Source organism: Anopheles bellator, chromosome 2 (assembly GCF_943735745.2).
Source record: "Anopheles bellator chromosome 2, idAnoBellAS_SP24_06.2, whole genome shotgun sequence".
In the NCBI taxonomy this organism is placed as follows: Eukaryota; Metazoa; Arthropoda; class Insecta; order Diptera; family Culicidae; genus Anopheles; species Anopheles bellator.
In genome coordinates, this window is record NC_071286.1 from 8,817,690 (window position 1) to 8,843,167 (window position 25,478).

At 45.9% G+C, this 25,478-nt stretch overlaps 4 protein-coding genes across 4 annotated transcripts; 3 read left to right on the forward strand and 1 right to left on the reverse strand.

The window, feature by feature from the left end:
• The first annotated feature begins 1,668 nt into the window (after positions 1–1,668).
• On the forward strand, positions 1,669–12,471 carry LOC131210222 (uncharacterized). Its single transcript, XM_058203433.1, has 3 exons — positions 1,669–2,184; positions 8,278–8,406; positions 11,414–12,471. The coding sequence occupies exons 1-3, from the start codon at positions 1,833–1,835 to the stop codon at positions 11,539–11,541; spliced, it is 609 nt and encodes a 202-aa protein (XP_058059416.1). The 5' UTR covers positions 1,669–1,832; the 3' UTR covers positions 11,542–12,471.
• An 843-nt stretch (positions 12,472–13,314) lies between these two features.
• LOC131212411 (uncharacterized) lies at positions 13,315–14,688 on the forward strand. Its single transcript, XM_058206269.1, has one exon. It carries the CDS (start codon positions 13,315–13,317, stop codon positions 14,686–14,688), a length of 1,374 nt encoding a protein of 457 aa, XP_058062252.1.
• Positions 14,689–15,261: 573 nt separating this feature from the next.
• On the reverse strand, positions 15,262–17,611 carry LOC131212417 (zinc finger protein interacting with ribonucleoprotein K). Its single transcript, XM_058206276.1, has 4 exons — positions 17,293–17,611; positions 16,614–17,223; positions 15,621–16,543; positions 15,262–15,548 (listed from the first exon to the last, which is right to left on the reverse strand). The coding sequence occupies exons 1-4, from the start codon at positions 17,609–17,611 to the stop codon at positions 15,301–15,303; spliced, it is 2,100 nt and encodes a 699-aa protein (XP_058062259.1). The 3' UTR covers positions 15,262–15,300.
• Positions 17,612–18,496: 885 nt separating this feature from the next.
• On the forward strand, positions 18,497–25,365 carry LOC131212424 (mucin-2). The gene is made up of 5 exons (XM_058206282.1): positions 18,497–18,623; positions 18,682–20,133; positions 20,197–20,458; positions 21,555–22,223; positions 22,789–25,365. Exons 2-5 carry the CDS (start codon positions 18,706–18,708, stop codon positions 24,525–24,527), a joined length of 4,098 nt encoding a protein of 1,365 aa, XP_058062265.1. The 5' UTR covers positions 18,497–18,623; positions 18,682–18,705; the 3' UTR covers positions 24,528–25,365.
• The last annotated feature ends 113 nt before the right edge of the window (positions 25,366–25,478 follow it).

Below are 25,478 nucleotides of genomic sequence, written 5' to 3' on the forward strand. Positions count from 1 at the left end.
CCGGGCACTTGCTTTCCTTTCACTATCGAAGAATTTTTCTGCGTTTGACAGTTGACAGCGAAAATATTTGGATAACGCCACGTAACACCTGCGAGTTACGAGTTGCTGTGGCTGAGGCCGTCCAACGACCAAAACACGCAGCCAGCTCGAGTGAACCCTTCAATGCAAACGCCTTTTTGTACATGGGTTTATGAAAATTGATTATTTAATTGATTCGTTTTTATATTTTTGCTGCCACACAGAGCTTAACCGGTTGGGATTACAAATTAATTTTACGCTAGTTTATTTATATTCTTTATTCATGGAAAACCCCAATGAATATGGCATATTTATTTAACAAATCGCTTTAAATGGATGAACATATCCCAACTCACTGTACTTTTTTCACAGGGTGGTTCACGATAGATCTTTTTTTCATTTGGTTATAATACAAAAACGGCTTAATATTTTTCGATGCTTGAACATTTATGTGGAAGCTTAATTCAAGTTTTCGAGATCAAGGTCTTGAGGTCGTCAATGGTTGCTTTGTTCGGCTTTGGCTTGGCTTTGTTCGCATAACATTTATCTTTCGCCACTTCCCAAAAATACTAGTCCAATGGTTTCAAATCGAAGCTTCTTCGGTGCCAATTATTCGATTTTTAAAGATGGGGCGCAAATGATTGATTATGGGCACGTGGCGCCGTCCTGTTGAAACCAAAAGTGGTCCAAGCTCTCAGCTTTAATTTCGTAGATGAACCCATCAGCCAACATTGCTCAGTAGCATCCGCCAACGACAATAAGAGCGGTTCCTTCTTCATTTTCGTACAAAACCAAAATCTGTACCATACAGTCACTCGTTGTGGGTGCATTGGCTGCTCCTGCACGATGTGTGGGTTTTCCGAACCCCAAAAACGACAATTCTGCTTATTAACATAGCCACTGAGGGCGACAAAAGTGTAAGTGAAATGAGCTTTTCAAATATCGTACCGTTTGAGTTTGAAGACCTGGAAATAACTATTTCATATTTTACAATTTTCCGCAACCAAAATTGTATTTCATACATAAATTTTAAGTATCAAGCTTTCAAATAAATGTTCAAGCATCGAAAAATATTCAGCCGTTTTAGTATGATAATCAAATGAAAAAAAAATCATTCGTGAACCACCCTATACACGCGCGAGAACGCACGCACGCACCGTTTGGCGGCAACATAACCTATCGCCCATAGCCGGAAGGCTATCCGCCGCATTCGTGGCCAGAGTATCGTTCCGGTCGGACTTGTATCTTGCGTCTTGCGCGTTCTCTACGCCGGGCGCAAAACAGACGCACGTGCGCTACGCCGTTCATCTTTTGCGTAGAACCCTTTTCGTGGACAGCGGTACACAGTGTCCTTCGAAGGAATCCGTTTGTGGAAAAAACGCCAATGTATGTGTGCTAGATGATTATGGTGACTGTCTGTAGTGGTGCAAACTGAACCAGGATAGTGTGATAGTATTGTTATCCTTTCCGCAAGCGCGTGTGGAGTTTTGCCCCTTATACCCCCTAAGGATGTGTCCCAAGCCAAAGAAAAAATCCAAAACGTGGATGTAAATTGAAGCGGCACACCATCGTGAATTTGTGACATAATCTGTGAAAAAAGCACACAACTGTTGGTTTTTTCAAATCGCGTATCGAAGGAAAAAAGAGGGAACCATTCTGAAGTAAGTTTCTTGGTTCATGGTGTTCCTGTGCCGGTTTTCTACATCATTTGTGTGCGGACCAGATTGGCGGATGATTGTGTGTTGATAGTGTATGTTTCCTTCGCGAAAATGGATGCGGAACGACAACGTTAACCGAAATCCGCCACCGTCACAATGGCTTTCGTGCGCCTCGTGGCGATCCTGGTCGCTGTTTGGGGGCCAACCCTTGCGACCACGTCCTTGGCAACGAACGATGTGCACCTACCGGAGGAAACGGACCATCGGCAGCACCAAAAGGGGACACAAATGAACCCGAAAGCCAGCGCGACCCCTTTCGTGACGTACCACGTCGAGCATGAGCAGTCGGAGTACGACGCTCGCCGGTATGTGGCCCTTCTAAACGAATCGGAAATTCACCGTCTTCCGAGTTGGTGCCACAAGCACTGCAACAGCTCCTTGCTGCACTATTGCCGCTCGAATAACTTTCTCAACGACCACTGTTGCTGTGAATACTCGCACACCAAAGGTAAGTCCGCAAAGGAAATTGCATGCTCCAGCTCCAGCGACTCGGAGTCGCGTGTCCTACTTTCATTCTGGTACGATGTCCTGATGACTCATCGGCAAGTCCCATGGGTGCTATCACCCGGGGTGGTGCTTGGCCTTGTATCCTAGCGGGCGTTCGAAACATCGTGGCGCCACATCGCGTTTCTGGTAGATTAAAGTGCCTCCGTCAATCTGAATCGGACGCTTAACGCTGTCGCCAAACAAAATCAAACGTGGTGATGTGTGGCTTGAGGTGTTAACTAATTATTGAAATGAAATGTAGTTAGTGAGTCTTGAGATTTTGTACCATTAGCATAGGGCTTGCCAATAAGTACGACATACGAGCACGAAATAAATTAGTTTTGTTCTAACTACCACCAAAGAAGGGTGTTTCATCAGCCCGATCGTCGATGGAAACTTTTTCGACAACTATAATAAATACCCAATAAAAGCACGAAGCGAAGCAACAAAAAATCTAGAATCAAAACCCTTGAAGAATAAATAATCATCACAGATAAACTCATTAATCAATTTAACAACAAAGTTTGAAGAGCATGAAAAGCAACTACAAATTAGCACAGCGCTACAAGCCTCAGTAGCAACAGTAAATAACCCCATAACCGTAACATACACATCACTACAATTACTACAACCTTTTAATGACTCCACCCTATAGGAGCAGGAAATTAAAAAAATAATAGACCAACTACCACAGCACTGCGTTATTATGGGCAATTTGAACGTACAAAACAAAACTGTGGGGCAGTAAAGAAAGCAACTGTAGAGGAGCAGTCTTCGTACTCATCTCTGCTATCCTTGATAATGGCAGTCACATCAAACTAAAAGATTCAAATTCCAGCTGACTGGACATCTTACAAACTAATCATCCAATATGTCCCTTCAACGAAACCAAACTGGATTCGAGAAACGCAAGAACATGAGTTAGAATAGATATGGAACCAGAAGATCGCTAACTACGTGTCCCAGAGACACATACTTTTCTACAATAAACAATATTTTTTCAAACATTGCCTTCTTCATAAAGTTTATTTTTATTTCAGTTTTATCACTGTATGGCAGTTTCAGTTTTATTTCAGTTGGTAAGCTTAAAGCATAGATTTTTCATTCAACCTTAGCACTTTTTTGTTAGTATACAAGAAAAGTTATCAAGGTAATCTTTAATACAAGGTCATTGAAGGACTTTGAAGCTTTTTCAAATGTTCTTCTTGTTAGAGCCCTTTCACCACCTTTGTATTATAACAACCATATTAGCAAACACATGGAATGAACCAGAAACGGCGTTTTGTTTACTCTAACTGTACTCAATAATTTCATTACACTCATGTAGACCCTTCAGTCGCGCGTTTGAACCAACGAAACCGGGGCTCATAACATTTGTTTAATCCCCAACAACCTTGACCAGGAACCGCGTATCGAACCCATTCCGAGTCGGATGTTTCGGTCAACGAAATCATGTGCCCGTTAATTGGGGTTTAGTTTTGTGGTTACAGGAACAGTGTTTTATCTGGTAAACCCTTGGCCGCAGCGCACAGTAGCGCATACAAGGGTTAGCGAGCAAAGCTCGTTTCACTGGCCATTGGGACGTCATTAATTTTATCGTTTTGACGATATACTTTAGAGTGTAGTTGCAGGGATTGTGCGCAGTCGTTACTTTCTGATCATAGGAGTCCTTGTTGGAACACGAGCCTGAACCTTTGAGCGTTTCATTAACATTTTCCGTTTTCATTTTCGCGAAAGAGAATGATTCGCTATTTAGCGATCCGCACAGTGGACAGACGTTGGACGTTGCTAAGGACAACGAGCGATTCCCGTGAAACAACTCGTACAAAACTTCCAGCGACAACAAGCAACCCAGAGACGGGAACTTGCAACAAAATAACATCAACAATCAACAGAGAAACGGTACAACTATTGCAAAGACTCTCTTTAGTTGATCTCGACACCGAGGAAGCCCTACGCACTCTCCACGATTCCATTACGTTCGCCTCACGCATTTTGCATATCACCACAGACGGCGTTAAACCGCTGGTGTCGGTGCTAGAGAAGGAAAAGATAAACCCTCGTGCAGACATAGTTGACGATGGCAATCAGCAAGAACACGTGCTACGAAACGCGTCCATTACGGAAAAGGAATACTTCATCGCTCCACCGGGGAATATCCCATTGGAATGGCAACCGAACAGAGTCGAGCCGCGAATCGAGAGCCGCGTCTAACACAAAGACTACATCGGTACCAATGAATTCATTAATAGCATCTTACTGTGACAGTTTCTGTTGCAATTAGATACCTTTTCAACAATTGTGTTTCACGACACACTTTAAGAATGATGGAATAAAAACAATTTTTTTTTTAAATTACCGGCGGTGATCGTTTTCGCTTGAACATTATTTCGATATCATTGTTGCTTCCCAAGGACGATACTGTCCGGTGGCCGAACGTGATTAGACTCCCATTACCGCGTGTGGCATTGCTGCATGGGGAGAGTTGCAACCATCAGCCAGTAACCCACACTAATGGACATCATAACCTTGCGCTCGCTAAAAACGACCGCACGCCTTATGCAGTTTCCCGGCTACGAAACGGCCGCACTGAAAATGATACAGCAAATGCGCTGTCACCACTGCGGGGAGAGCACGCGGGAAGAAAGAAAATTACTGGGAAAAACAATAGTGGCGCCGGTGTATGACAAATTGCTCGGCCGCTAAGCGTGCCCATGATTGGACGGGCTACGGTTCTCGGCCCGCTGCCAAACGATAACGTGTATTAGCACCACATTACATTTCAAAACTGTCCCACCGAGCTGTGTATTATGGTTTTTTTTGTATGTATGTCTATTGTGAACTTGTCCCGTCACGAAATGGCACACTGCAAGCGTCTTGCAATGACTCCGGAGCGAAGTGCAGCGTTACGCAAGCCCACCTACGGGTTGATCGGAGTCACGTCGGTCGGGACGATGTTCTGTCCGGACAGACAGCGGTGTTGTTGGTAGTTTTTAACCAATTGGCCGATTGTTCTGTTCGGAGTTGCATTACAGAGCTTTTCGGAACCATCTTGCGTGCCTGACGTCGCCCGGTCATCCAATCAATCCTCGTTTCGCTTGGTTTCCGATGTCCACGGCCAACGGTACGAAAACAATCAACTGTAGCACTCCATGCGCGAAGATGGGCATCATCTGCCCAAACCCTTTAAGACGTGCCTCTGCCCGGTGGACCGGGTTTTCGACCCCAGCGCAAACAATCGATTTGCATGACAATGTCCCCCGTTCTCGCTCCTCCAGCATGGTCCCATGGTGGCTACAACAACATAACCATTGAGACTCGCAGTCTCCCATGTCTTGTGTGCGAGCGACGGAAGGAAGTGCTTGCCGGCTCTAATCACCTTCGAGCATAAAGCAAAGACGGTGGAAGAAAGCATTGACTCCCAATGCAAACCAATGAGCAGCCTTTACGTTTACGCGCAATTTCGCAATATTGATCCGCTAACGTTTAGTGTTATCGATGTTTGAAAAAGCAACTACCAATAAATGCTACACATTTTGGATCCGTGAACTTCATTTTCCGGTTCTTAGAAGCGCTACTAAGGCGGCACGATTCACCTTCAGACTTTATCACGCTTAGGCTATCTTGCCAAACCATCATTAATTGCTACGCACAGTGAAGCAACCAAACTGAAATGGACGGCAAACGTCGTCTCTTGCTGGCAATTCACTTATCTACCTTCAATCACTGTTCCTGGTTCCTTATCCTGGTTATAACCCTCCGAGAGCGACAGAGAGAAAGAAGTAGAAGAGCTCCAAAATACATATTCCCATCCACCGGTGGGTTCATGGTGGTTTTTTTGCGATTGTGATTCATAGACAAGCTGCTGCCCTGCCAATAATCTTATCAGAATGTCAACATGTGGCTCCAAGCTGCGGTAGTTCAGTACCCCAAGCGCACATCCGCAAACCTTTTGGCAAGAAATGAAACCACGGTGGCATGGTCTGTAACCTTTACAGAATTCTGTCTCAGTAGGTTTGCCAAATGGGAATTCACTTTATAAAATAAAAACCAATTCTACCAGTGTGACCCTCGATGTTCTTAGGCACTGCACCCAGCAAAGCACCTCGCGTGTGGCACGTGCCGCAAAGGGACAGAACGCGTGGAAAAAGTGGTGCCAAGCATAAGTTTGTTGAACCGAGAAAAATGTGTTGTCCTGGGTCGCCAGGGGCCGCCCGACAGCTGTAGTAGGGTCCCAAAAGTGGGTCTACGGTGAATAGAAATGAGACATTATAATAAAAAAACGCAGATGGCCAAATGAGGGGTCCGTTCGTTTTGCGGCGGCTACCGATATGACGTGTCCAGCAAAGGGAGTGAATAAGACGATGAACGATTTCGGTCCCTCGTTGGGGCGTTTCTTACACATTTTTGTAAACTCACTTTCACCGCCGGTCTCTTCCAGAGCTTCAGGAACGCGCTTAAAAAAGTGTCTCAGACTTGCAGTTAAAGGCATGTTGACTTCCATGCCGTTGGCAGTCGGTTAATTGATTGCGTTCAGATTTGCAGTCTACGTCAGTCAGTTCCAGTTGATAAAATTCATTCTCCCTCGCCGGCTCTGGAAGACTGACCGCCAATTGGCCGGTGACGGATAGAGACGTGGACGACACTCCGATACCACGTTGTTTAATCTAACGCAGCGCAGATTGATTATGACAGTTAAAACGTGCCTAAGCCCAGAACGTAGCAGAACAATGGAAGTTACAAGCGGCTGAACGTTGTGGCGCCAAGCGGCCATCACTTCTCTTTGAGTAGGTTAACAGTTGATCAAGCTGTCAGCGCGATGATTGTCATCAGCCCATGAAGCGCACATTAGTACTTCATCATCAGCTTCAACGAAATTGGCTTTTCGTGGCCTTTCAAAGCATATCTCGAACCACACGCAGTACGTGATCTTTTGGGGCGGTATTCCACATCTTCTGCCTCCACTGCAACGTGATCCAAATTCTATCCAAATTGCAGTTATGGTCGCGTGTCGCGTGGCACCGCCCCACTGTCCGCCCGGGCGAAACGTTGCGATTTCACGATCAGTTGATCACGTCAACACCGATCGATCGTAGCGATTTCTAGTCACATATTAGTTACACTGAATTACGCAGCCAGAGGAGCGCTCGAGGGTTTGGTATTCATGCCACGTATCCCCCGTTGGCGATCGACTGCTATATTCCGGTGAGGCTAAAGAATCCTGGCTAATGCAGCGACCGCTGGACATATGGAAGCGTGTAACCCAGTGAGTTGTGACAGAAGAGACCTCACAATATAATACTCGCCAGAGCCGGGCTTAAATTTAACCTACAGATCACCCTGGGTTGCACTGTAATTTGATATCATCCCAACGTATTATACGGTTCTGGACGTGAACCCTGGCAGCCCGGGAGCACAGTACAACCGTTCTCGACCGTCTGACACAGTAATCCGCTACGTGTGCTCAAGCATGGTACGCCTGCAATTAACAGTGCTGCGGTGAAGCACCAACGTTCAGTGGGATTCAGCTCTACCCCGTACGTCGTCTTTGGCCAGTGGTACTTTAATTCACCGAGGAATTCCAATTGTTACTAGCACGCTGGCAGCTCCGTAATCGGAGTTGGCGATTCGAGTCAAACAATTGGGTAGCGCCATGATGAACATTAAACAAACTGTTCTACCTTGCGAAATTCTCCTAAGGCATACTTCCTTTCGGCGGGCACCTTATTAGCATCCAGAACGTGATCGGTATAGCAAAATCCAATGAGACCTAGTTAACATAATCGGACCACTGGAGATCGTCCTCACGTACGCACGCTCAGGAAGTGTAAATTAGGCAACTTCTGACCAGACCGTGCGCTTTTCGCACGTGTGTGCGAAAATTAAGAGTCTGATCAGTCGGCCACAGTATTCGAACGCCACATGGAAACGAAATCTGGAATCTGCTACAGCGTCATTAACCAAAATGGAGTGAGATCTGATTCGGGTGGTCCCGTATCAGCTTGCCCCTTCGAGAATTCGCCTAATCACAGCCTGGTGTTGTCTTTCGTTTCAGAGCAACTGCCATGGATGCCTCACACCTGCCTGCGCCAGTTGGGCGAACGTTGCAGCGCGAACGCCGGATCGTGCAGTAACTACCGCGCGATCAAAGAGTGCTGCTGCGATCGGCTTACGAAGCTCGAATGTAAGTCCATTTACACTGAATCACCCGCCGCTGGTGGGATACGGTTTGGGGTTGGGTTTCTTTCTGTGTTTTGCGGTGTGAACCGTGTTTGTTTAACCTTTTCGGCGGGCGGCCCGATAACGAGCACCTTACAACCATCGTACGGGGATATGAACTTCACCTAGATTCACTACGAACTCCACTACGGCTGCAGCCAGTCTGCCTGCTTATCTGGGCTAACACAAACCAGACCTACTGCCGGTTACCGTAGCTACGCGGCTGGCTTCCTGCGGTGCCGTTTTAATGTGCCACCGTGCTGGAGATCATAATCATCCTCCATAATCCATAGGATCTCGTTTAATTTAACGGTTTCGGACATTGATTGCACCTACGCTGGTCCAGCGTTGGACTGGAAGCTCGGAGCTGCAGAAAGTACTTGAAGGGATACGGACCAACGCGAGAATCCCGGCTCCGGTTAGATCATCGCGGGCGTAACTTGTGAAATGCCCGTCGAAAATAGATGAACCTCGGTATCGGAATGATGATTATCGTAATTAAAGTACCAATAAAATTTATCGATCCACCCACAGACACATACTGGTGGGAATAAATATTTACACACATAAAAGCGAACACCATCGATGTATCCGGCTGTCGGAACCGAAAAAAAAACTGAACCACAGAATTCACGGTTAGCTCGATTTTGATTCCGGCCAGGTCATAGTGGGTTTCCTCGAAGCAAGGGAAGCTGGCTGGGGAAGCTGCTGCATACGTTCCCTAGGCGTCGCACGCAAAACAACAAGCGTTGGCCAACATTTTATTACATCCCGCCGGCTGTCAGCCAGTTGACACGGCTGGCAGAGTTTTGTAGTTTTTAGGTTCAGACCAGAACAAAACCAACCGAGAAACGTTTGGGGCAACAAAACGATCTGCCGATCGTTATGGTATCAACAATCGGCAAATAGTCGTTGTCTTGCCAGGCCGATCGTCGTCACGGACGAGCGATTTGACTGAAGAAAATATCCCAGTTTTACGATGCCACATAACTAACATCATGCAGGCGAGGCATTAATAATTTGGCCGCCGTTCATGACGACTGCATGACCTCGGTGGCGGGGCACCGAATCTCCAGCATGCCAAAAATACCTTCCGACCGTGAAGAGCTGGAGCTGTTTTCAGATCGTAAATAATAATTCGAATTGATTGGGTGTTAGACTGTTAGCGGAGCTAACGACTCGTGTGCATCGCGTGTCTAGTTCCTGTGCAAGCTTCTAAGCCAATATAGTAACCTACTGTAAACCACCGAAAACTTGGGTCCGAAAAACACTTTTCATGATCACCGATCGCTTGGCGCTTGCTCTGGCATTTGTGCGGAAGAGAAACGCCGAACCGCGCAGCAATGAGTTGTGTTGAAAGAGTGAGTGATAGGTTGGTAAAATATTTTCACTTGACCTCCGGCACGTAAGGGTAGCATTGGAGACTGCCTATCCGTCCCTTGGGAAGTGAAGCAGGCATTTGCTAAAACCATTTCCAACAAAACGTTAATCATTATTTTCCGTCCAAAAACGTAATCTCGCCACGACCAAGCGAGGCACCGCTTTCTCGGACAAGCCATCCGGGTGGCTTTGGATCATCGTAGATTTGTTAACTGCTGACAGACTGCCGATGAAGGTTCTCTCGACGATCCACTTCGAGCCAGTGAAGTTTCCCCGAGTGCGGTAGGATGCAAGCCGTGGCCACTGGGATACAGTATGAAGTCGCCGGTGTGCGCCATTTAACACCTCGGTGTTTATTGGAGGACTGCGGGATCCGGACGACGGATTGACTGTTGATACGGCTGGGGACGTTTCGAGCGCGGTTTTGCCACTTGTAAACAAACACTGGAAATAGATCATGTGACGCCCTCCAGTACCACCGAGCGGCTGCGAAGTTGTTGCATGTACAGTGTTTGTCACACCGATGAGCATGAAAAATGGTACACTTAAGCTGAGCATCAAAGAAATGTTCTTTTTCTCATTAACATATTATTCAAATAAATTTGTTCTCCGTCCCAGCTTTCTTCTGTTACGAATCACATGCCGAGTGTACTGCTTGTGTTGTACACTTCCGTAAGCTCTGCAATTATTCCAGTAGCGCACCTTCTTGAAGCCACTCTAGTCCACAACTTTTTTACAGCCCGAAATTTGTAGGTATTCGTCATGGGGCTCTTGAGATGTCCGGCGCGCGCGCTAAATCTGCTCGCTCATGGGCTGTTTTAAAAATGACAGTTAGATCACGTGTAGTGGATAGCAGCCCTACAAAATGAGCATGTTTCGAGCAAACCGCAAAATACTGTTGTTTACAACATCCTCAACAATTTTACCCAGTGTCACGTGGTCTTGAAGCCGCACGCTGGCAATGAAATTTGCATTATCGTTCCGGAACCGTCAACTCGATAGTTGTCATTTTACGGCAACCGCAAGGGTCGATTTCCACTATGCCCGCGCACCTTGGCATGTTCCGATGGGCGATCCATTAACACCGGCCTCTATTTCGTCACCAGTGGGCACAGCTTTTGTTCAGTGCTGCATGTTTTCCTTTCAACAAATGGTTCATCTCACTGACTGCTACTCATCATACATCTTTCTTGTTTTCTTATGCTCTCTCCGAGAGGTTTTATGGTTCTCTGGCGAACCGTTCCGATTGATGTGTGTTGGAGGTTAACAATGTTGGAAAAAGAACTTTGCCACACTGAAATTTGGAACTATTTGGCTTTGGGCTCAAAGGATTTGGCTTTTACCCTAATCCTTTGGGCCCATTGTCAACAACATCCATCGCTATTTAGCTAACCTTGAATCTTAAAACAGTTTCAATTGGTTTAGTAAAGGGATTTTAGAACTCATGTAACCTGTTTCTTGGCATATCCTTTTTTCTATCGAAACAATTCCAAAGAGCTGAGAATATGCGAAAAGTCTCTAAAAAGATATCATTTCAATTTGCAAAGATAGTAAACATTTCCGTTTTTTTCTGTTTCTGTTTTTCATTGCAGATAAAATAAAATTCTCGGCGGCCACCAGTTTGAAAGCGTTCCTCGTCTCAAGGCTTACATTGTTCGCCGGATTAATTATCACACTTGTGACGACTACCACAGCTGGATGGCCATATCTACTCAGTTAGCATACTCATTGCTGCGCATTTCGGACATAAGTGACCTTATTGACACGTGAACGGAGCGGATTATTCACGGCCCACTTTCGGTGCATTCCGGTAATGATTTTATCGTGGTTTCTCCATTTTGTGTCCGACTCATTTTACCGCACCGCTTATGATGCAGTGATTAGAAAGATGTCATTCACCGGTATGGAATAGTTATAGCTAGTGATCATAACTATAAATGTGAGAAAGTGTCATTCTTCTGTTCATAAGATATGTTGTTTAGTTCCTAATCGATTACGAAAAATTATGTGTTATTGCGGATCGTGGTTGCGAAAACTAAATGAATAGTATTTTAATTGTGGTTGTAGTTGACAAATTAGAGAAACAGTAAATTTGCGCAGGTTCTTTTGAAGCAACCTTGTGTCCAATACGCTTGCTATTGTTTCAGCACCATTTTTAGTGAGGTAAGGTACAGAATTATTTTGTTCTGCCCAAAGAGTTAATTGGTTTTTGTAAGTGATGTAATAAAGAGCAAACAAACGATTCGGTACTTAAAGCATAGCGTGGTGCAGTAACACGACGAAGTATAGTAATTTGATGATAAATTTAAGTATGATGCCACATCGGTTTCAAAGCCTTTTTTTCTATTCTTTTAAATATTAAGGAAGGACCGTTTTAATTAAGTCTTAAATGTAATCGTTTTCTCTTATTCAACCAATGGAAGTTGTTGAGACCGCCATGTTGAGACCTTGGGTTCAATTGTTTGAATTGTGCGCTTTTTTCACACCAACAAATTAAAAAATTGGTTACTTCCGACGGGTAATATAGTATAAAAATGTCCATACACAAAATAAAAACAAATGATACCGTTACCAAAACAATTACAATAATTGTGACATATTCTTTTACTAAAATCATTTTTACAGAGGAACGAATTAGGAACGAACGAAAAACGCTACATTTTTTAAATTTAACAATAAAAAAATGTTTTAGTGATAAACTAACAGGAGTCATTTAGGTGAAAATGAGAGGTGAATTCGAAAAAGATTTCTACATAGTAAGTCTCAACATCAATATTAAAAATCACACTGCGATGGATTTGGTTTTGTTGTGCCTAACTGCAGTGTGCAAAGCAACGAAAAGGACACTGAGAAAATTCCGCAAACAATCAAAAATGGATGAATATTCATTTTTCTCGGCATATGATATATAGGAAACGTATTATAGTGCAATTTATACGCTGAAAGAAATAAATGAAACCAATTTTAGTGCAAAAAGTTATGAGTTTTTTTGTTTGTCCGAATAATCATTAATGGTGGTATCGTATTCTAACAAATTTTCAATTAGTATTAGCTATAATAAGGTACGAATTTAACAAAGCTGAATGAGAAATGTACATTAATTAGGACAGAAAATAATACTTTTCTCATCTTTTGGCAGTTTGTGAATTAATTTTGATAAAATTGCATAAAGAAAGGCATAGATATAATTGATAATTATGGTTCAACGTAGCTTATGGTATTATATCTTATTGATAGAAAGCGTAGATAATAGTTTGCGAAGAGATTGTCGCTTAAATGCAGATATTAGCAGTCTTGCAACGTTCGCTCCAGTATTTCAAACAAAAACCCACAATTCATTTGAAATGTTTACGAAATATTTCCACAACAGTAACACGTCTCGCACCTAGAGGTCGCTTCTGTTCTGAAAAATATCGCGCGATTGTCAAAAAGCCGATGCGTCATAATTTGTTTATTTTGCGTCATCGTCATTTAAACTGCCGGAACAGTCGCAATGTCTCGCAGATTTTTATTACTACTTTTATCGCTTGCAAGTGTTTTTCTGAACATCAACTGTGCGTCTGATCGAGTCGTAAATCCGAAGTGGATAAAGCCTGGAGCATTGGACCGCTGGGAGCAGGAGCAGCAACAAAAACAGCGCCAGCAAACGGAAGAATCCTGCGAAGCACGGCTGCCGATACAATGTGATTGTCCAGCATTGCCGGAACCGGCTGCAACCTCTGATAAAACCGATGCAGACAAAGAGCAGGAACTGGCTGTGGTTCTCAATCGTAAAATTGTGAATGCTCTATTCGACAGCGATGGTTTACGGTTGGACGAGAGTGGCGACTTTTATCAAAGCGAGCTGACGTTAACGATTACCCATCGGCAGCTGGAAAAGTTGAAGAAAAGTGACGCAAGTGTTAAGAGCATCGATTCGATCCTGTCGGAAATCTTTGAACAGTCTTCGAACAAACGGCGCAAAATCTTGTGGCGAGAGAAAAATTGCGAACGATTACATTTTTTTCTACTAAATATTGCAGAATCTGTATTTTTACAGACCGTGCTACCGATATTGCTCCTCCTGAGCGCGTGCTACTTAGTGCGTTTGATAGCCCGTTTCACGCACATACAGCCCATCGTGGTATTCTTTTTGCTTATAATATGTTCCACAATATGCAGAAAGTGGGTCGCATGTAATGACAATTTGGCGAAAAAAACATTGCAGCATCTGGGCAAGGACCCCCGCGAAACTTCATCCAGCCTGTGGGGACGTTTCACAAGCGTTTTTGGTTCTTCTAGTGGGCAAATCTGCGACCCAGTGCAAGTGCTCGTTGAATCAATGGTTTCACTGCAAGCTGGCTATTTAAAAGCATCCTTCAAGGAACTGGTGGACACGTTCAAAGAGAGTACAGAAGGAGCTGGGTACATTGAAACGATTGTGATCGGGTTTTTGCTACTGGGCTTTGCATACATCCTGATCACCACGTGTCTGGATGTTGGCATTCGTAGCAGTTTTCTAATGGTCGGCAATGTGGTAAGCCGGGGAATACGTGGATCAACCACAACTGGTGCCCATGCTGGCGATCAAAACCCACCTCAGTTGCCGGCAATGAATTTCAACATTCACATAAATGATACAGCAGCTCGCGTAGTACCTGCGATAACCGAAGTAGTAAGAACCGACACTCAACGTATCGAGCTGGTAACAGAGGCAATAACTGAGGCTGCCATCAAACCGGTTGAAGATGGATCTGGAGATGCGGATGAAGCAAATACGGCAAAAGCTATTGAGTCACATCCTACGCCAGGGGCAGGCAATGAAAGCCACGAACAGAATAAAACGGAACGGCAAATAAGCAATAAGACTGTTGTTGATGATACTTAGGCGTTTCGGATTCATCCATCCTGTGCCATTTGTTCTATTAAGCTTATCTTTGTACGTCGCAGTCGTGATCAAAGGCACGAAACATGAATGTAAGACATTGCTAACATTGTAAAGTGAACAAATAATAACCAAATATTGTAGAGTAAATATTAAGCTACAGAAAAAACGATGTTCTTTTTTAATCTTTGTGTTCCTAAAATAAATCGCAATAGTATTGCTTATAAATTCATGCGCTTAGAAGAATGCGAGGTGTCATTAAACGATAGAAGCTAATGTGTTCAATATTAACGGGTTTCTTCATCTTAGAAGAACGGACTACACCGTATTTATAACAAACGGTGTTGTTTGATTTCTTGTGTGTAGTAAATGTTTACACAAATAGCTTGTAGAATATTGTTGTTTTATTGATCCCAAGACCATAGTATCAAAATCAGAAATGCAGGTCGAAAAAATTTGACTATCATCTTCCGCAAAAAGGTCTTTAATCCCCTCGAAGATGCCCAAATGCACAAAAGGTTTAGTATTTTACAATTGAACGATTATCATTAGTCATTTGTAGACAAAATTGCGTACTTTCTAGATCGCAGCAGGTAGACGTAGCTTCGTGGACGTTCACTGTTTTAACAGTTCCTTTCGCTCGCTCACCGATACAGGGACTGAAGCTAACGATTCGTTTGGAAACTTAGCATAATCGGTGGACCCTCCAGGGTGTATGCAGTGTGGATTGATCAGTTGAAAGTGTTGCTCACCACCGCAAATAGAGATCATGGTGGAAAATATGGGCAACTTTGCGTCATAAAGCAATGGTCCCGCGAGAGTCTCCGACGTAAAGCTTCTTAACATTGTGTTGGAGGGATTTTCTGCAAAAAAGAAAAATAAAATATTATACATACCAATGTTTGGCATTACAAAACTGCGCTCCCTCTACGTACCACTTTTGAAGAGATCGATAGATTTCGTTTGTTGCTTGTGTGCGGTGATTAAGTTCTTATCACTAACATCACATTGCAGCTCCGAAAGCAGTAGATCGTTCTGAAACAGAGCGCTATCATTCAGCAACTGAACTCCCAACGGGTCGAGGATGCTGAGCTTCGATTCATCCGATGGTAAGCATTTGAAAATGTCTTCTATTTCTCCGGCGAGCGGTTGAATCAAATCGTCCTTACAAACTAAATTGAGATCAATGTTGGAGCTTTCGCTCACGTACGGTAAGGATTCTTCCTTAAGTATCTCGGGCGCCGAAGATGATATCGCTTTCGAAGCGCGTTTTCTAGGTTTTGCCGGCGACACTTTAGTGGTCTCGTTTCCCCGCTCAGCTGGTGCGTCTTTCTTTTTCGTCATAAACTTTGGTACACTGTCCAGCTTCTCGCCCGTGCGATGATCTACCTTATGCCGGCGCCGGATGTGCTTTAACCAGTTGGGAAAATTCGTAAAATCTCGCGTGCAGTACTTGCACTTGTACGGCCGCAGCCCCGAATGGATGTTACTATGTTGACGGAGCTTCGAACTACTCAGAAATCCCTTGTTACACTCACTGCAAACGAAGGGCCGCTCGGTGGTATGCACCGCGGAGTGCACCTTCAAGCAGCGTTCCGTTTTGTAGCATTTGCCACACGAGTCACAGCGATAGGGACGCTCGTTGGAATGGTAGTTCAGGTGTCGCTGCAGGTGTGCCTTTTCGCAGAACGATTTGTCGCACTGACCACATTGGTACGGTCGTAGCCCGATGTGCGTTTTGCAGTGCTGTATCAAATTAATCTTTTGCACAAACGTTCGTCCACACTCGCCGCACGCGAACTTTGGATTGTCCGAATGAATTTTACGGTGCGAGTAAATGCTGCCGGATGAGAGATATCTGTAAATTGTCGATAGTCGATTAGATGTGCGTTATTGGAATGCGTTCCGATATAGAAATCAATACACACTTTCCACAATCAGGGCACTCCACAAGCTGTTTCGGAGCGGGATGCACTTTACGCATATGAACTTTAAGCTTAGACTGCGTTTCGAAAGATTCATTACATCGTCTGCAAACCGAAACCTTAATATGCCCGTTACTATCCTCCCCCAGATGTTCGCCTGCAACGCCATCAGGACTCGCAACGTGCGTTAGTTGATGTCTCGCCAGGTCCGACTTCTGGTGAAACGTTTTCGAACACTCTTGGCACGGGAACTGGTATCTGGCAGTGTTGATGTGCCAGTAACTATGGAGCTGATATGCTCGGTACTGTTCGATCTGTTTGCCGCACACCGGACAACCGTAAACAGGTTCCTGCTGGTAGTTCGTACGGTAGTGCGTTTCGTAGGCCGACCGAGACACAAATTTTTTCTCACAATTGCAACAGTTGATCGTGATAATGTGTGCTTTTTTCTTGGTGCTCTGTTCTTCCTGCTCATTTGCTTTATCGTTGGGACAGTCTTCATCCTGCATCAGTTCTCCCTGCTCCACAGCCTTCCGTAGTGGTATGCCATTGTTGTCGAAGTATTTCGTTGGTGAAGGATTCTGTGGTTCCATCACTAGAATCAAATCCCCATCTGTCGTGGAAACGTAACAAATTTATTGAAACATCCATCCGCTACAGTTGGGGTTCAATGTATTTTTACCTTTACCCTTTGGCTTGCTACTACCCGCCGAGCCCTCATTATCCCAGCGCTGTACGCTCGTGCTGGCTTCTTTTTTTATCTTCGTAAGTTTATCGTCGAGCTCCATCTTCACTCCACTCTCGGAGCCAACGGCCCCGAACTTGCACGTTTTGGTCTGCTCCTTTTGGCGCTCTTTCTCTCGGTCCGTGACCGCTTTCGACAGGACCTTGGCGTCGGTGCTTTTCCGCAGAAACTTTGCCATTGCTTTGGCCCATTTCGTGGTCTCCTGTGGTTGGTCTTCGGCCTCGCCGGGGCTTTCGCAGTCACCGTCTTCGGACATTGGAAACTCGGGAACGAACCGGGATTTGTTCGTAGGAAAGGTCAAAACACAAACCGCTACAAACGTCAGTGAGGTTTCTTTTGTTTACGATTCTATCCAAATCACTTGTCCGCTTCGGCTATCAACGTGACTGTATCTCATTTGATTAACACAATTTCTTCCTGTTGCAGTCACAACACTAAGATTAACTAGCACGAACGGTGAAATAATGGTTCGAATAAGAGCGAGTATCGGCAGATTTTACGCCGAACGCTACCAAGCGAACCAGTAACCGTGCGCGGCCATTTTTGATTCTCTGCTTTGATTGCATTCGTTACAGACAAAAAAAGAAAGAAAATGCTAAGGAAAAGAAAAACATGGACAGTGGCGGTGCAGTTAGTCTCGGCGAAGGGGCATTCGAGTAGTGCGCAATTCTAGCAAAATTTAACGTTTGGATTTACATAATTTCGCTATTTCATTTCCCGCAGTTATTACGTAATTTCTTATAATTAACCAATTTATAATTTATATCGTCGTTATTTCTTCATCAAACTGCATTTTGAGCTTTAGTTCAGTTTGAACTAAACTAAAAACAGGAGCAAACCAAACTGCTCGAATATCACGCTCTTTGACAATCGAAACAGCTCGCACACACACATCCGCACAGCACGCAGGTGTTACGAACGATAAAGGTGTTTTCTCTGAGACTGGAGCAATTTTCTTCGTGCACAGTAATAGGAAAATTCCATGTTTTCTGCTGCCAAGCTGGTTCTAAACGATTTTGCACAAAAGCTGTTCCTCAGTCACCTGCATGGCGCAATGTTACATCACTCTACGGGGCGACTGTAATTTGGAATCGTTAATTCGATCCACTTTTGTCCTCCGAACGTGTCCGGGACGTCGTGTCGCGTATTGATTTGCTGGCAGCTGGACGTAAGGCGCAAGGTGACGAAAGAAAAAAAACCTCTGACAAAGAGTACTCCACGGTTGGGTAAACTCTTTCAAGTTCCATCTTTCCATTTCGCGCGAAGAGGTGAGTTATTATGAAAGTACTTTAAACAGAACGATAGTTAAAGTATCAACATTTCAAGGTCGTCGGTGCTGCGTGTGAAGCAATGTCTAGTCAGATTCCTCCACTGGTTTGTCACACACCCCCACCGATAGACTTCGATCGAGAGGATGACGAGGATGATTATGGGCCGGACATACCAGATGATGATGATGTGATCGACGACGATGGCGATCAAAACGTAATCGGCTCACTGGATGATGATTTCGGCGATTTTGCCGCGGTCCCCTTTACACTGGGGAAACCGTTCCCAAACGAGGCTGTGATAGATGGTGAACCAGATCGAAAGGAGCAAGGGAGCCGTGTAACAGAGAATTCGTTCGCCGAGCGAATGGGAAACGACAGTCCACCGTCACTAGTTTTGCCACCCAACGACTTTAGTGCAGGCATTGGCGAGGGAGACGAAGAAGAGGATGACATCGATTTCCAGCCGTTCGGTTGTCCTACACAACCATCAGATCCGCCGCCGGAGGACTGCATCAGTTTGCCCTCGCTGCATCTGGACGCCGATGTGTCCAGGTCCGAGGAAGACGACAACATTTCCGCAGCTGTTCAGGTATCCGTGGGATCCGGTATCGATACGGAAGTAGATCTGCCAGCGGCAGCGGCAGAGCGGACAACGCCCGTCATCCAAGAAGGTAGCCGGTTCGACGATAACACGGAGAATGATTTTACCGACTTCACAACCGCATCGAACGAGCGATCGTCGGTGGTACTGGAAATTCCCACGGCGAACGATGTGTCCTTTGAGCTGGACGACTTTGCGCAGCTGGAATCGACACCATCGGTGGACAGTAATTTTGTATCACAGCAAAGCCGTACCGATTTCGCGACCTTTGACGCAGATTTTAGTAAATTTGACTCATTCCAAGCATCTTTTCCGGCCACCGGAGACGATGGTGCAGTGCCACTGAAAACAACAACACCGGTCGACGAGGCGAAGAGCGTGGCGTTTGGCGAACAATCGACCAGTGGACGAAAACCAACCGATCTGCTGCCTGAGGACGATTTCGACGAGTTCCAAGAGTTTGCGACCTTTTCCGCACAGCCAAAACCAAACGAAGGTGCCAATTTAGCGCCAGAACCGGCCAACGATGCCAGCAACAGAGAAGAAGAGCAGACCTTCAAAACGACAAGCAGTCCCGCTGATGGCGGTGGCAATTTCGCCGGCACCGAGGATGATGACGAGTTTGGAGAATTCAGTGATTTTCAGCAACCCGAAAACTCGCCCAGCTCGACGGCAGTGCCGACTTTTTCCATGGAAACGGTACATAACCTTTTGGAGAAAATGTTTCCGACCTCAGAATCACCAGTGGCTACCGATACCGGTCAACGGAGCTGGGTTATTCCAGAAACTTCACTACACTCCCAGCTACAGGACTTTGATAATACCAATGCTGTGGGCTATCAGTACAGTAAATCGTCAAGTGGCAAAGCCCTCGTAACCGCACTTGGAATCGATTCCCGAAATATCGTAAGTAGTGAACAATTGATTCTTCATCACCTTAACGGAAACTCAAAAACAACACGTTTGTAGATGTACGGCCCGAAATGGAACAGCTCGATGCCACGGTTTGCAGCCAATCTTAGCTTTAATCCTCTCGAACCGTTAAAACCGAGCCCTGTGGCACCCAAAGAAGCGCCAACCAGTGCAAACGAAAAGAGTGCCGGCGGCGTAACGTTTTTAAAGATGACAATGAACTCGAGTCTCGAACCACCGCAACCGATCGTTGCCAGTGGCTCAGTTCCGGCCGCGCAGTTCGATTGGAACAGTTCGGGATTGGTGAACCCCCTTGAAGGTAAGAACACATCTATCCGACTCATCTATTTCATTTGGCCCAACCACCTATCACATTATTTCTCCCAAGACGATGTAACTCTTCTCAACAGCGATGCCAATTTTATTTGTTTTCTCAAACACGTTCATTGTTCCAATTGGAAACACATAATTTGATTTCCTAATTTCCACCGTAATCACACCACTATTCTGGCTGGGAATAGTGGATTAAATGTGTCCCTGATCTGGTTGTGTCTATTTCTAGACAACAACGGTCAATGCTGAATGCACGTTCTCCTCAACATTCGAGAACTTGAGCCATAATTCGATGAGCAAGCTGAAATCTTTTATAGATTTTGTCTTTGTGACTTGAATCGTACTTACTTTTTCTCTACCTCCATTGTGCGTTAGTTGTTGTATCAAAACATTTTTTTATTAGATTTTTCACATTTTTCAACAACGTGCAACTAAGGACAGAGAGAATCAACCCAAGAAACATTGTCCAATTATTTGTTTGGTTTTGAAACGTTTAGTGTTTTTAAACGCACCAAGCGTTAAATTTTTAAGTCCCGCTTGTCAGGCAAATTCTGGATGGCTTTACTTTATAATTAACCGTTCACTGATTGTTCGAGGTACCTTCATACTTAAATAGCGTTAGATTCCAATCATTTTATTTCAAAATCAGATCCCCAAAATTACTAAGACTTAATTTTCTACATACTGATTTTTTAAACAACCCTTTGGGCAAGCGACAATGATTTAGCTCGCACAAGACGGGCATTCATCCTTTTTGAGAGCTTCACCGTGGAACAGTCACCCTTGTAAAGGTCATCTTTCATCAATCACTGATTCTGCCTGCCACCATCTTTGGTTAAGATGTACTGCTTCTAACATTTCCACGTTCTTTTAGCTTCGCTGTGTCGCATTAACATGATAGATACTACACGATTTGCGTTCTACTCGCCGGGTTCATTTTTCAAACGCTCTTTTTTTCTTTCTTCCTTTTTTCCTTAACTCCACCATCTCTTGATCGTTGAATCTTGCGTAAAAACTTTGCACCAAAACGAAAAAATCAACAACCCAACCAACCTCTCTGCCGAACAACAACTTTCCTTTAGCCTCACATGCACACACATTATTATTGGACCTCGAACAACTAGAGGTGATGGCAAGTCTGAAAGATAAAATAAATGTTGATTCCTCCTCCTACTCCCCCGCACACCGGTTCGCGCCAAACGTGGTCCAAACCGTGCAAACGCATTCGCCAACAACTGGTGCAACAATGGCTGCGATAACTGTTACTACTACTACATCTCAATTGCTACCATCACCTTCACTACTACCAATACCACCACCGCCACAATTACCACCATCTTCTGCATCACTTCCGTTGCCAACAACAAATATGAATACAAACAATCACCTGAACAAACAATATAATCAACACCAACCACCACTAACGAACGACAACAAACACCACCACCACGGCGACCTGGCGCATCCTGGCGTACCGGCCACACCGACCTTGCTCTGCTTTACCGATGCCAACGATCGTGATCTCATGATTACGATGACTTCGCCAATGGCGCCGGAATCAATGGTATCTTCGGTGCACCCTGACGCGACACCGTCACTACCGGTGACATCCGTGGCGGGGCCGGGCACGGGCACGCTATCCTCTTTGTGTGTTTCCTCCAACGTCGACGTTCTTTCCGTGTCACTCGCTGGCGCAATGCAATCGTGCACCGCGGACCGGCGCCAATCGTTTGATGATTACTTGGATCTTAGTAAGTGGCCGCCCCATTTGTTGCCTTCCGTTTGGTGTTGTGTACTATAATCTTCCGTTTCCGACCGGATTTTGTGCATGCTGCGTAATGTTGTACATTGCTTGTTCTCTTTACTACCGATTTTGTTTGTTAATTTTCTGTCCGCTTTCTCCTCCGTCGAACGGTCCATTCTTGAATGCATGTGGCTGATATTTAGTTCTATTTTTTAATATGATTTTATAACGGCCTCCGTTTTATCAGGTTCTTATTTCAGTTCAGCGGATTGTGGTTGGCTTCAGCGAACCCTCTTTTTGGAAGAGCATGTTCTTTCGTTTGCTGTTGTATCTCATCCTTATTTTTTGAGCATGGTGGTAGTTCTGTTGCCGTTTAGCCGATTCGCAACACAACAATTCATTTTGGAATCATCTGCAAACACGAATGTTCGAGTGAGCCTTAGACTTCAGTCTTGTGCGGTTTATTACTTTGTTGCTCCTTTGTTGCTCGCACACAACGATCCGTTCCATTACTGTGTTCGATAAAATTAATAATCTCCCTTTTCATTTCTCACTGTATTCCGTTCTAAAAGGTGTCCAGGAGATGCTCCAAAAAGCCCCTGCTGGTGAGCCCGCGGATGGGGCAAAGGGCGAAGTTTTGGATTCGAAAGTCCCAGAAGACACAGGCCCGCCTGTTGCAAATGACCTAGCAGTAGTGAGCCGAGCGCCCGAAGCCTCCTCACCCGCACCCGCCCCTGCGGTGCAGTCCACCGAGGACGACGAGGATGTCCGTTCGCTCGATTTTAGCAACACGCACGGTAGTAACGCTCACTATTCTACTGCCAGCTTGTCCCCCCAAGCAATGCTCGAGCCTCAGCAACAGCAACATTATCCCCCGAACCAACAGCAATCTATGTCAATTTCCGCGTCCACCTCCCACGGCGGCAGTGTGCCCGTGATCCGCACGATAAAGCTTCCCGAAACGCATATCTTCACACCCAGTCGGGGTGGGACGCCGGTATCTCGAGACATTACCGATCGTGACATTGTCCTTCGCGAGTATCACGACGTCGAGTACAGTTTGGAGCGATCCGCCGGTGCCCGGAAGGAGTCCGAGTCTGACGAGTTTAATGACTTTCAATCGGTGCCGCCCGTTGCCCAACATTCGATTACTTACGCAGCAGCCGCAGTGCCGCCGCCAGCTGGTGACTACGCAAAACCAGTGATCGGTCGATCGCCAACGGAAGAAACGGAGCAGGAGCAAAGGCAAGCCGAGTCGGTAAAACAAACTTTAGATGCGAAACGGCACGATCCACTCGGACAGGACGCGTTCGGGGATGATGATTTTACGGACTTTCAAGCGGCACCGGCAGCTGTGGCGCAATCGGTTGGCCAACCGGTGAATAAACCCGTTTCCGGCGTGCAACACAATCGATCAAACACAAGTTCCCCGGTAATGTTGCTCAGTCCGGCGATACTGTTGCCACAACAAGCTGCTCCAGTGGACAGCAGGAACGACCCGGGCCAGGACGTAGCTCAAATCAATTGGCCCGAACCGGGAGTCGATCCGGACGAGCTGGCGAGGTTTGAGGCCGCATTCGCTAAACCAGTTTCTCAGGCGCCGCCACCCCACAGCCTAGTTCCACAGCCGCCGAAGGGTAGCGTCCCCTCCGCAGCTAGCCAAAAGCAGCCCAAGCCCGTTGCGTCGCACGAGGAAGATGAGTGGACAGATTTCATTTCATCCAACCCGGTGGTAAACGACCGACCGAACGTTGCAGTGACCGTTTCTGCAACCACCCAGCCGATGGCACAAGAGGAATGGACCGATTTCATTTCCAGCGCCCCGGCCACTGGTGGACCCACATCACAGGGGAACCACCGTCTCTCGTCTAGTCAGAACCACTTCAACTACTCCCGTCCACCGGTGGCCACATCCAAATCGCTTAGCTCGTGGTCGCAGCCGCAGCTCCCACCGCCTCAGTTTAGCTCTTGGCACAGCGCCAGCCTTTACTACAATCCGATGTCATCGTTGCCCGTGGTGTCGCAGCGTCATCCACCGCCACCAACAACCCAAAACCCATACTATGCGTCCGTTGGAGGAGGTGCTCCCGCGAAATTGCCCTCGAACACCACCCAGCACCAGCAGCAGCAGCACCACGGTGGATACCATCCGGCTAGGATGGCCCAGGTAGCCGGTGCCGTCAATCTGCTACCCGAGCTGTCCATCATCACACCGAACGCCGCAGGCGTAGGTGCGCCCGGTCACACCAAATCGGCCACACATTCCTTTCTCAACAGTGTGATATCGAGCAACAGTTTTGCGAAAAAATGATTGTTACTTCACCGCGGTTACGGCGCCCACCCTAAGGGAGGGATGCGTAGTGGCTGTGAAGAGCGGGAAGGCAGCGCGGGACGTAAACAACAGCGCTTCCGCCTACGAAGCACACCGATCGACGGTGGTGGTGTTGGTGGTGGCAGCAGCAACAGCAACGGCGCTGCTGGAGGACTGACTGGTGCGGTTACCGTTGGGGATATAATTATGTAAATAACACACTCAAAGTGGCGCAGATATCTACTCGCTGGACGCTGGGACCCTGCCGCCGGACCCCCCCCATCAAAAGTTTGTGTAGCTAGTGAGAATAGTTATCCGATAACCAAGCAACTCCGCTCCGCTGCCGTTTCGCGTCTGTTGTCATACTTGTTACGAGAGGGCTCTCGAGGATCGGTGTGACCTTTAGTAGCGCAAAAACCCAACGCGCCTAAGTAGGAATAAGCGTCGTATTAGCCAAAAAACAAACGAAAACAAAAATGTTGTGCCCCCCCGTCTCGGTCCTCGAAGCGTGACTACTGTGACCTCATTGACCCCCTGTCCAACCCCTCGCTGACGCTAATAAGCAGCTCGTTTAGGACTAAAGGTACTTAGCGCAAGAACACTTAACCGTACGGCATCGTACTTATTACTACGCTAGGCTCTACCGGCTGAATGTTGAATTTTGTTTAGAACCATTTTATTTTAGCTCGTACGTTTTATTTATCTGTACTTAAATCCAATAAATTAAATGTAACCCTTTCGGCCCCGACCAACGGGGTTGTTAGTTTCCCAAATTGCGATAGGATTCGATAGGATTTTGTTTTAAGTAGATTTTGCTTCGTTTTCATTGCTACTGTTCAAAGCCGGCGCCTTATGCTGCGCCCACCCAACGTATTGTTCATCTTGATCTGGTTGTTTGTGTGCGGCGTTCGTCCCATATAGAAACGAATATATCGCGATGGGAGAAGGTAG

Bases quoted from the DNA above. Each gene is read 5' to 3' on its own strand.
- LOC131212411 (XM_058206269.1), top strand. From the start codon at position 13,315: ATGTCTCGCAGATTTTTATTACTACTTTTATCGCTTGCAAGTGTTTTT.
- LOC131210222 (XM_058203433.1), top strand. From the start codon at position 1,833: ATGGCTTTCGTGCGCCTCGTGGCGATCCTGGTCGCTGTTTGGGGGCCA. The intron at 2,185-8,277 runs GTAAGTCCGCAA...CTTTCGTTTCAG, and splicing joins TGAATACTCGCACACCAAAG to AGCAACTGCCATGGATGCCT. The intron at 8,407-11,413 runs GTAAGTCCATTT...TTTTCATTGCAG, and splicing joins TCGGCTTACGAAGCTCGAAT to ATAAAATAAAATTCTCGGCG.
- LOC131212417 (XM_058206276.1), bottom strand. From the start codon at position 17,611: ATGTCCGAAGACGGTGACTGCGAAAGCCCCGGCGAGGCCGAAGACCAA. The intron at 17,224-17,292 runs GTAAAAATACAT...TTTCCACGACAG, and splicing joins TAGCAAGCCAAAGGGTAAAG to ATGGGGATTTGATTCTAGTG. The intron at 15,549-15,620 runs GTACGTAGAGGG...TCTTTTTTGCAG, and splicing joins TATCGATCTCTTCAAAAGTG to AAAATCCCTCCAACACAATG.
- LOC131212424 (XM_058206282.1), top strand. From the start codon at position 18,706: ATGTCTAGTCAGATTCCTCCACTGGTTTGTCACACACCCCCACCGATA. The intron at 20,459-21,554 runs GTAAGAACACAT...ACTTTCCTTTAG, and splicing joins ATTGGTGAACCCCCTTGAAG to CCTCACATGCACACACATTA. The intron at 22,224-22,788 runs GTAAGTGGCCGC...CCGTTCTAAAAG, and splicing joins TGATGATTACTTGGATCTTA to GTGTCCAGGAGATGCTCCAA.